Consider the following 10147-nt stretch of genomic DNA (forward strand, 5'->3'; position numbering starts at 1 on the left):
AAAAAAAAAAAAAAAAAGAGCAAAGGAAAATTGATTTTATATTCTCGTTTAAAAAGCTGAAAATTATGCTTCGAATTTGATGTTGGGTAAAAAAAAAACATTTCGGCCCAAAGGCCCAATTAAACTGACTCCAATCAATTAAGTCAATCATTGATTCGTGAAACCGGTTCGGTTAAGATAGAACCGCGTAGATAAAAATTTAGGGCTGCAGCGAGCGGGAAGGAGCGCCTCAAAAGAATTTGAAACTCAAAAAAAAAAAAAAAGAAAAAAGAGGCAGAACAACCGTTAGAAAGATACCCCTTGATTTCCTTTATAATTACCATCTGTACCACAATCCCCTTTTCAATTCGACCCTACTTTTCTCTCCTTCCCCAAAGATTCATTTTTTTTTTTTTTTTTTTAATTTTCCGATCGCTTCTTCTTATCAAGGTTTGCGTTTCAGATTCTCTCTTTTTTTTGGTTTCTTTTCGTTGTTTAGAGTTTAGATTACTGACGGATTGCTCAATTTGTTTTTATTTTATAAAGATTTTGTGGGTGATTTAAGTAAGAGAGAAGATGGGTCAGATCCAGTACTCAGACAAATACTTCGATGATATTTATGAATACAGGTGATTTCTCTCAACTTGTGATTCCTCCTCCAGTTTTTCTTTTTAACTTTGTGTCAGTCTAATCTAACCTAATCGCGTTGTTGTTGTTGTTCTGTACAGGCACGTCGTCCTTCCTCCGGAAGTGGCTAAGCATTTACCTAAGAATCGTATCCTCGCGGAAGTAAGTTCCAAAATTAGGGTTTTCCTCTATTCTATTTGGTACCTGTGATTGTGTGATCTCATCATTCGTGTTGTTCTATACCTCGTTTACATGTTTACGAATAAGTAAGATTGATATTGTTTCTGCTTAGGATTAGAGATTTGGGTTCACACATAAACTCTTTTTGGTTTAGTTTTAGGCTCTGGTGGTGTCGTTTCTTAGAAGTCTGTATCATCCTTTTGCTTAGTTGAGATCATTAAGTCTTTTTGTGTATCATTATCAGCAGTGATGTGATGAATGACTGATAAGTGTATAACATTATTCTTATTATTATTTTTTTTTTGTCTCAATTCCTGATTTTGGAATTAACAGTTGTCTTGTGCTACATCTGCTTTTTTTTTGTAGAGTGAATGGAGAGCTATAGGAGTGCAGCAAAGCCGTGGTTGGGTTCATTACGCCATTCATCGTCCTGAGCCACACATCATGCTCTTCAGGAGGCCACTTAACTACCAGCAGGACCATCAAGCTCAGAATCTCATTGCTAAGTAGACTTCTCTGTTTGCCCAAAAAAAACTTTCTCTCTCCCTAATATCGTCGGTTTATGTCTCTTCTTGTAAACAAGGTTTTACAAACCAAGGCATTCATTCCTCTACTAGTTTTTTTTTATTTTATCTCTTCAGTGGAGATGTTTATGTAGTAAGTCTGGTTCTTTGCTAGACTTTTTTATTTGGATGCACCTTTGAACTCTTATGCACTGTTAAGCCGTTTATATCTCCTGCTTCTGAGCTTCTTTCACCTCCTTTCCAGTTCTTTTTGATTGCTTCTGGTTCGTTGAGCATCTTAATCGATATGACTTAACCAATCAAATGGAATCCAATGTTGGACATGTTTGTTATGTTCAACAAATTCTTTAGGCTAACTAAGCTAACTTTGATTTTGGCCACAGTGCATGTTAGGCGATGTGATACTTTAGTTTTGCGTGACAAATCAGACACACAACTGTTTAAATAGCAATTAGTTGTGCGGTTGGCTAAACAAACAACATCCTGCGATTTTATAATAGCAGTCGCAATCACAATCACAGTTGCTTGCGATTATCAAACGATTAAATATTTATATCTAGCATTAAACCAAAAAAACTCCGATAATCATAGAAAGAGATTCCACGATTACAGAATTTGTAACCAGACAAATCCAAGATTACAAATTGTTTCTCTCTCTCTCTCACTCACAGAACGATTACAGAAAGAGATTGATCCAGAAATCATACGAGTAGGCATGGGCACAAACAAACGTTTTAATAACATAGCACAATGGGCCTCAATGTCCATATATATTCGTGTTAATATATTCAATAGTTTCTAGTTTTTTTTTTTTTTTTAACATTATATTATTGGTCATGCATTATGTCATTCTAACTTAGCCAAGCAACCTCTTGAAAGTGACACTATACCTTATATTATCAGGTTTGTTATATTTAAATATGCGATTGGACACTAATCCTAACACTAAACTATCTATGCATACATTATTTAAATGCGGTCGGTTAGCAAAAATAATGATTTATGATTAGTTGATAACCAAACATGCATGGAATTCTTATCCCTTCTTTTTTGCATAAACAAAAGGTGTAGAAAGAAGTGGCTGGTAAAGTTTTTTCCTTTTGTCTTTCTTATACAGTAAGTTCTTATACCTACCGAATTAAGTACTGCGTAAAAGTTGACAGAAAACAAAGTATCACATAAAAAGTTAACAAACAAAAACTCATTGAGTTGAGAATGTGTATTACTAGAAAACGTAAGTAAAATCATAGGACACTAGTATTCTATTTCTCAAAAACTCTGATCAAATTGAAAAGAAAAATATATGCGATCATGTATATGTTTTCTAAAATATTTAGGACCTCTCGTGGTGGTGGTAGCACTGGTACAAGTTTCCTTGATGCTTACGGAAACAAATAGGTGATTCAAATCATTTTGAATTCTTCTTTTTCTTATCATTTTTTTTTTTTACTGAACTGAACATCGATTTATTTTTTTTGGTCTCATCAAATATTTTTGTGAAAACATCAAATCGATGTTCTTAGCTTGGTGACTATACCGTACGAACGGTTGTATTGAAGATATAGAGGAGCCAAAGAAAATTGGTTGGCGCGTCATTTTCTACGTGAATACAAATTTATTTATTTCAAACCACTACTGTCGTTAAATAATATAGTAAATCGTTTGGATCAGTATAAATTTTATAAACCTAATTGTACTTTTTGTCTAAGCTTTTGTGTCAAAAAAAAAAAATCTAATCATAAAGCCTACATGTCATAAACATAATTCTCTGTTTATGGAAAAGTGATTGTATAAATGTTCATTCGTTTGAGTAATACTAATTTCTTTTAATTATATATATTCGGTTTTTAGTAAAAGAACATTAACAAAATTTGGTGGCTACAATGGTTCCAGTTGGTTCCCTATTCGAGTTGGGTCCATTATCTCTTGCCGTGTACGGATATAATACTCAACCTAATCTGATCAAAGATAAGGTTTATAGTCTTTAAATAAATTTTGCGGCGTAAATCAATCTTTTTATTTGGCCAAAATTCAATTCATTGTCTAATCCTGAATCGTGCCTTCGCTCGTTCATTTCTAATGTGTGATGTAAAATCACTTTATTTAGAAATGAAGGAAAATATTTGGATTAAATAAATTGATTACATTTCCGCATGTTCGCGATTTTTTTCTCATCTAACTGCTAATCCTAGATTTGATCAAATAAGAATATTCGTCGTGAAAAAAAAATAGTTATATATGAATTTTTAATTTTCTTAAAAATCATATAACAAAATTTTTTAGTGTGTTGATGTTTACAAGATAGAGTATGCAACAAAAGGTTGTCGGAATATATCTTTGAATGATCAACGCGATGACATATTGCAAAGTAACGTATACACACACAAACTCACGTTCAGTTGGACCAAATCATGCTTCTTTTTCTTTCGTCATGTTTCCTCTTATTTTTTGTTAAATCTTTCAACCCAACAGCGTCCTGATCTCAATTCCCCAAAACCCACATGTATTAGGTTTGAGAGAGTCCGAAAATATACTTTTCAAATAAATCAGTTAAGGGTCATACTTATTACTTTCACAACTTTACAAAAACATGCAAAATCTGTCATTGTCACTTTGAGTTGTAAGTTTTTTTTTTTAAGATTGAGTCGCTTTACATATATAATCATATAATGAATTCTTATGCAATATGAATATCTCCTACGTAAGAATGATAATATAATCTCCTAGTAGTATTGCTATCAATCTATACAATAATAATAATTTTAATAAAAAAATCAAGTACAACGAAATAAAGAAATTATTAGAAACTTGAATTTCTAATATCTCTGAAGAGTCAACAAAGAAAAAAAAAAAAAAAAATAGTCTTCATCAATCTTTTTTTTTTTGTGTGTGTCAAAGTAGTCTTGATCAATCTTTCTCCAAACTTCTTCAATTGTTGTTCGACCTTCACCATTCCTTAATCTCCACTTCATCTCCCAAACCCGAATCCGAAAACCCCTCTTCACCAACTCAAAACCCTATTAACTCCATCCCAACAATCACATGTTTCGAACTGAACAACCAGCTCAGACCGTAAGATTCATCCCGGCAAAACAAGAACGATGCTAACGCATAAACAGAGAAGAACAGAGAAAAGTCTCTGTTTCAAACAATACTACAAATGGATCCTCTGTTTCTCCCTTACTCTCTATTTTCTTGCTTCCTTTTTTGTCGACCATGATCAAGATCAAGATCAAGAAGATAAGTCTTCTCCTCTCCGATCAAACCCTCTTCTTACTAACCCTAAACCAAAGCTTTTCGCTTCTCGTGCCATGTTTGAATCTAAAATTCATGACCACAAACTTTGGTTTGCCCCTCAACGTCCCAACATCAGAACAGGTAATATATAGAGATGAATCCATCATGCTTTCTAGTAGATTCATCGAGATAAGTCTAGGTTTCGGTCCGTTCTACTTCACGTTTTAGTTGAACAATCTTAACTTGTCATAACTATGTTTTTTTTTTTAAAAAAAATTTCCTTAGATGTATTCAACAATTTGAAAATCTACGTGTATGACTTACCTTCAAAGTTCAACAAAGACTGGTTAGCCAACGACAGGTGCAGCAACCACCTCTTTGCCGCGGAGGTGGCACTCCACAAGGCGTTGCTCAGCCTCGATGAAGAAGTAGGCACGAAAGATCCTTACGAAGCCGATTTCTTCTTCGTCCCAGTCTATGTCTCTTGCAACTTCAGCACCATCAATGGCTTTCCCGCGATTGGTCACGCACGATCACTTATCGATGAAGCGATTAAGCTCATCTCGACTCAATACCCGTTTTGGAATCGAAACAATGGCTCTGACCACGTCTTCACGGCTACACACGACTTTGGCTCTTGTTTCCACACCATGGTTAGTTCAAAAAAGGATTTGCCAAGTTTTTACATATATAAACATTTATTTATTTATACTTAATAAACTTTATTTGGTTGTGAAGGAGGATAGAGCTATTGCTGATGGAGTACCACATATCTTGAGAAACTCTATAGTTTTGCAAACTTTTGGTGTTACATATAACCATCCATGCCAAGAAGTAGAGAACGTTGTGATACCACCGTACATCTCACCGGAAAGTTTACAAAAGACTCAAAAGAATATTCCGGTAAATAAAGAACGAGACATTTGGGTTTTTTTCCGGGGCAAGATGGAGCTTCATCCCAAAAACATCAGTGGTCGCTTCTATAGCAAGTAAACAAAACGTACTCTTATCTCTCTCTATACACGCATAAAAATGTATATATTGAACTGGTTTTTTTTTATAACTTATCAGGAGAGTAAGGACTAAAATATGGCGGAGTTACGGCGGTGACCGGAGGTTTTATCTCCAACGGCAAAGATTCGCCGGTTACCAGTCAGAGATAGCTCGTTCTGTTTTTTGTTTGTGTCCTCTCGGGTGGGCACCGTGGAGTCCAAGACTTGTCGAGTCGGTGGCTCTTGGTTGTGTTCCCGTGATTATAGCCGACGGGATTCGTTTGCCGTTTCCTTCCGCCGTGCGTTGGCCGGATATCTCGCTCACAGTGGCGGAGAGAGACGTGGGAAAGCTAGGGCAGATTTTGGAACACGTGGCGGCTACTAATTTGTCTGTCATACAGAGAAACTTGGAGGATGAGTCTGTTAAGAGGGCCCTTGTGTTTAATGTTCCTTTAAGAGAGGGAGATGCCACGTGGCAAGTTTTGGAGGCTTTGTCAAAGAAATTGAATAGGTCTGTTAGAAGGTCAAACTCTTATTAGTAAACCAATATAATTTTGACACATGTATAATACATTTTCCTCCTTTTTTTGCTTTTTTATTTTATTTTGGTGTGACTGGTGAGAGTTTTGTAATTTGTATATTACTACTACTATGATAATTAAAAAGTTGAATGAATATTCTTAGTAAATAACTTTTGATTTTTCTATTTTCAAAGTAATTGATAAAGGTTTTCATTAAGATTTCTGATGAATTTAATGCTATTTTTACATAATCTTATGTTTTATTTATTTTACGGCGAATTTGCCCTACCGAAATTACTACTACCAATCACGAAAATGTCTAGCTAATAAGCCCTTGAAAGTGAATCAAACATTAAAGCCTACCAAAATTTGTTGTTAAGAAATATTCTATGAACCTAGGTGAGACTTGATCAAAGTTTCCCAAAGATAACCAAATCCACAACTTAAGTCATCTTCTCACAAAACAACTAGTTCTTCAAATGATGGACTTAGCAACGAATGAGAGTATTTGAGATCAAACAACTTGTTTGTGATTGTAGCATTTATGTTTTACTCCAACACTAGAGATTGTGATTTGTTGTTGAGCAACTCCCTGAAGAAGCATTCATTGTGCAAATCTCTCTCAAGGTTACAATTGCAGGCTGAAATCCTGATCTTAGAGGAACGATTGAAGCAACTCTCATGTGTTGAGCGTTTGGGTTGTGAGGCCGGGTCAATGTCATCCTTAGCATTTCTCCATCAAAGACTTGATTCACCATTGATGCTGCAATGGGAACAAAACATGTCAAAGCTTTCAATGTAATGTTAGATGCTAAGGTAATATAATATTCTCAAACTTAGTAAAGTGAATATGATGGTTTATTACCGGTTAAAGGATTGAGCTTGGTGAAGTGGAAGAACTCATCTGCTGAACAACCAAAGAGAACAGTGGCAGCTCTATCAAAACAGATCACAGTTTTCACTGATGTATCTGTTGCTATAGACATCTATAAAAAAAACACAGAGTCTTCAGAAAAGGTGAAAACTTTGAATTCCAGTTACTCTATCCACAGCTCTTACAAGAGATTATTTATAATCCTCTAGGAACCCAATTTCTAAAATCCCTAATTCACAGACTGCTAAATATCTAAAACTCGACAAAGCTTGAAGGAGGAAGAAGAAGAAGAGGAAAGGGTTCTTACGAGGATCCGATAGAGCAATTTGGGTTCTTTTGATTTGCAGAATTTGCATAATGAAGAAGAGGTAACGCCATTGTTGTCTGAGGGAAGGACTCTTTGGCAGCGAGAACAAACTCTGTAGCAATAGTCAGTTAGGTCGACGGCAAGCAACGTGCAAAGAACCGTTTCAGTGGATTCCATTTTTCTTTTACTTTAGGGATTCCTCTGGTTTTGTCATCAAAGTTTTCTCCTTTTCCATTAAAACAATTGGGCCGAGTTACCAAACCCCCAATCTCGGCAGAAAGGTCCTTTCTTTATCTTTAGGTCATAGGTGAAATTATGACTAGGCTTCAGATACAAGGATTTATTTACTTAAGAATTCACAATCATACTGAGTAACATATATATGACTTGATGCACATAGAGGAAACCAAACACTTATGTGGTGTAGCCCTTTCTTACAAATCATGTAGTTGTTGCTCCTCCTTGAGTGTCCTTGTGATTGTTATCTTTGTTGTTGTGTTTGCACTTGAAACTGAAAACTTGTCCATGTAGATTCCAAGGTATGATATAAGTGGGTCGGCTCTCGCTTTGTCCACCACAAGCTTTAGAGACCGCGACTGAACCTTGGGAAACCGTAAAAGTCTTTTGTTCCCGATCGTCGTGCTGCTCACAACTCTCTCCCACTCCCCGCTTACAGTGTTGTGCGTCTCGAGATGGAAAGACGCAACCCTCTGACCCATATGGATCGGCTCTCTAATTTCCAACACGTTAAAACTAACCGAGTCTTTAAACGCTAAGTACAACTCCCATGTCTTGTCATTCTCCTCTGGCGCCCAATACTTATCTAATCCTTGTACCAAAACATTGTTAGGACCAAACTGACTTCCACGGATGCTGCTCGAGTTAACCAAGGCTTTACGGGCGAGATTGTTGGAGAAAATGGACTTTTTCAACCCGCGGAACTCCTCAAGAACCTTAATGTCTTGTTCAGATATCAACCCTGAAGAATTAGGAGGCACATTAAGCAAGAAGAGACAGTTTCTTCCAACAGAGTTATAGTATATATCCAAAAGCTGAAGAGCCGGTTTAGGCGACTCCAATGCGTGCCAAAACCAACCGGGTCGAATCGATACATCACATTCCGCTGGTACCCAATCTTGCCCAAAGCCATCACCTTGCTGAGAATACAAAGGATCAGTGTCGCCAATCTTGGCATTGGTTCGATTAAAGAGTGACCAGCAAGTGGAACCAGCGTGTCCAGCTTCATCACCGATCCAGCGGACATCAGGACCGGCGTCAGAGAAAATAACAGCTCCGGGCTGAAGCTGATGGATCAAACTAAACCAAGTATCAAAGAAATATTCCATATCTTTCTCTCCTTCTCCCTTAGCTCCATCTAACCAAACTTCCTTAATCTCTCCATACCTAACAAAGAATGAATGAGAGTCAAAATTTGGAAACNATATCCAAAAGCTGAAGAGCCGGTTTAGGCGACTCCAACGCGTGCCAAAACCAACCGGGTCGAATCGATACATCACATTCCGCTGGTACCCAATCTTGCCCAAAGCCATCACCTTCCTGAGAATACCTGTACAAGAAGATCCAACAAGAAAAATTCAAACTTCTTTTCTATCAAAAAAAAAAAGTTTTGACTATATTTGTTTGTGAATTTTGACTTACAAAGGATCAGTGTCGCCAATCTTGGCATTGGTTCGATTAAAGAGTGACCAGCAAGTGGAACCAGCGTGTCCAGCTTCATCACCGATCCAGCGGACATCAGGACCGGCGTCAGAGAAAATAACAGCTCCGGGCTGAAGCTGATGGATCAAACTAAACCAAGTATCAAAGAAATATTCCATATCTTTCTCTCCTTCTCCCTTAGCTCCATCTAACCAAACTTCCTTAATCTCTCCATACCTAACAAAGAATGAATGAGAGTCAAAATTTGGAAACCCATTTGATTTGACTGATATGAGAAAAGAAAAAAAAAGGAGCTTACTTTGTAAGTAACTCGGTCATTTGACTCAGATAAAACTCGTTATACTCCAATGTATTGCCATAACACGGATCATGACGATCCCATGGAGAAAGGTAAAGACCAAGTCCAATTCCAGCTTCCGCCGCCGCAGCAGCAAGTTCAGCCACTACGTCTCCGTCTCCGCCTCTAAAGGGGCTAGATTTGACAGAGTAATCGGTGTATTCGCTAGGCCAGAGACAGAACCCGTCGTGGTGCTTCGCAGTGAGGATGACCCGGGAAAAGCCTGAGTCTTTAGCGATTTGGACCCATTGGGTAGCGTTGAGATGAGTCGGGTTGAAAACGGATGGGTTGGCTTTTCCGGTGCCCCATTCTGAGTCTGTGAAAGTATTGGGTCCGAAATGGAGGAACATCGCCATGGATCCGAGTTGCCATTGGAGCTGTTGGGATGTAGGCAGAGGTAAGATTGGAAGTGGATGTGGTTTTAACCGAGATGAATTTGAGAGTTTCGAGATACAGAGGATTGAGAAGATTAGGAGAGTGATTGGACAGTTCATGGTTCTTCAAAGGTTATAGTCTGGTTCTTCTTCTTGAATCTTGACTATGTCCTTCAATGGAGTTTTTTTTTTTTTTTTTCCACCTTTTCTATATTTTTTTTTAGCTTTGGCTGTTATTAGTGTGTTGGAAACTTAATGCAAACGCAATAGATAACTGTTCTTGGCTGTTTTTATATAACATTTACTATTATCCTGATCAAGTTTTGTTTTAGATTTATACATGTAATTTTTTATATATGTAAGTTTTCCTATACTATTGTAAATGGAAAAGTAAAATTTTCTTTTACCCAAAATACTTTCCTATTTTATTAAAAAGAAAAGTAAGATCGATTTAAAACCACACTTTATATAATGAGACGGACTATACGAAGACAAATAAATTCTGGTAAAAAAGG

At 36.8% G+C, this 10147-nt stretch overlaps 4 protein-coding genes across 4 annotated transcripts; 2 read left to right on the plus strand and 2 right to left on the minus strand.

The window, feature by feature from the left end:
• Positions 320-1542, plus strand: LOC104752692 (cyclin-dependent kinases regulatory subunit 2). Its single transcript, XM_010474894.1, has 4 exons — positions 320-429; positions 526-608; positions 708-768; positions 1153-1542. The coding sequence occupies exons 2-4, from the start codon at positions 556-558 to the stop codon at positions 1294-1296; spliced, it is 258 nt and encodes an 85-aa protein (XP_010473196.1). The 5' UTR covers positions 320-429; positions 526-555; the 3' UTR covers positions 1297-1542.
• On the plus strand, positions 4187-6214 carry LOC104752693 (probable glucuronoxylan glucuronosyltransferase IRX7). The gene is made up of 4 exons (XM_010474895.2): positions 4187-4688; positions 4833-5200; positions 5286-5536; positions 5619-6214. The coding sequence occupies exons 1-4, from the start codon at positions 4412-4414 to the stop codon at positions 6076-6078; spliced, it is 1356 nt and encodes a 451-aa protein (XP_010473197.1). The 5' UTR covers positions 4187-4411; the 3' UTR covers positions 6079-6214.
• Positions 6400-7444, minus strand: LOC104752694. Its single transcript, XM_010474896.2, has 3 exons — positions 7242-7444; positions 6926-7046; positions 6400-6823 (listed from the first exon to the last, which is right to left on the minus strand). Exons 1-3 carry the CDS (start codon positions 7416-7418, stop codon positions 6621-6623), a joined length of 501 nt encoding a protein of 166 aa, XP_010473198.1. The 5' UTR covers positions 7419-7444; the 3' UTR covers positions 6400-6620.
• LOC104752696 (alpha-L-fucosidase 1-like) lies at positions 7512-9858 on the minus strand. Its single transcript, XM_010474897.2, has 2 exons — positions 9220-9858; positions 7512-8645 (listed from the first exon to the last, which is right to left on the minus strand). Exons 1-2 carry the CDS (start codon positions 9750-9752, stop codon positions 7676-7678), a joined length of 1503 nt encoding a protein of 500 aa, XP_010473199.1. The 5' UTR covers positions 9753-9858; the 3' UTR covers positions 7512-7675.

This window comes from Camelina sativa, chromosome 16 (assembly GCF_000633955.1).
Source record: "Camelina sativa cultivar DH55 chromosome 16, Cs, whole genome shotgun sequence".
Classification (NCBI taxonomy): Eukaryota; Viridiplantae; Streptophyta; class Magnoliopsida; order Brassicales; family Brassicaceae; genus Camelina; species Camelina sativa.

Excerpts from the sequence above, each read along its gene's own strand:
- LOC104752692 (XM_010474894.1), top strand. The coding sequence starts at position 556 with ATGGGTCAGATCCAGTACTCAGACAAATACTTCGATGATATTTATGAA. Across the intron at positions 609-707 it reads GATGATATTTATGAATACAG|GCACGTCGTCCTTCCTCCGG; the intron begins GTGATTTCTCTC and ends TGTTCTGTACAG. Across the intron at positions 769-1,152 it reads AGAATCGTATCCTCGCGGAA|AGTGAATGGAGAGCTATAGG; the intron begins GTAAGTTCCAAA and ends TTTTTTTTGTAG.
- LOC104752694 (XM_010474896.2), bottom strand. The coding sequence starts at position 7,418 with ATGGAATCCACTGAAACGGTTCTTTGCACGTTGCTTGCCGTCGACCTA. Across the intron at positions 7,047-7,241 it reads AATTGCTCTATCGGATCCTC|ATGTCTATAGCAACAGATAC; the intron begins GTAAGAACCCTT and ends TTTTTTTTATAG. Across the intron at positions 6,824-6,925 it reads CAAGCTCAATCCTTTAACCG|CATCAATGGTGAATCAAGTC; the intron begins GTAATAAACCAT and ends TTCCCATTGCAG.
- LOC104752693 (XM_010474895.2), top strand. The coding sequence starts at position 4,412 with ATGCTAACGCATAAACAGAGAAGAACAGAGAAAAGTCTCTGTTTCAAA. Across the intron at positions 4,689-4,832 it reads ACGTCCCAACATCAGAACAG|ATGTATTCAACAATTTGAAA; the intron begins GTAATATATAGA and ends AAATTTCCTTAG. Across the intron at positions 5,201-5,285 it reads GCTCTTGTTTCCACACCATG|GAGGATAGAGCTATTGCTGA; the intron begins GTTAGTTCAAAA and ends TTGGTTGTGAAG.
- LOC104752696 (XM_010474897.2), bottom strand. The coding sequence starts at position 9,752 with ATGAACTGTCCAATCACTCTCCTAATCTTCTCAATCCTCTGTATCTCG. Across the intron at positions 8,646-9,219 it reads ATGACCGAGTTACTTACAAA|GTATGGAGAGATTAAGGAAG; the intron begins GTAAGCTCCTTT and ends ATTCTTTGTTAG.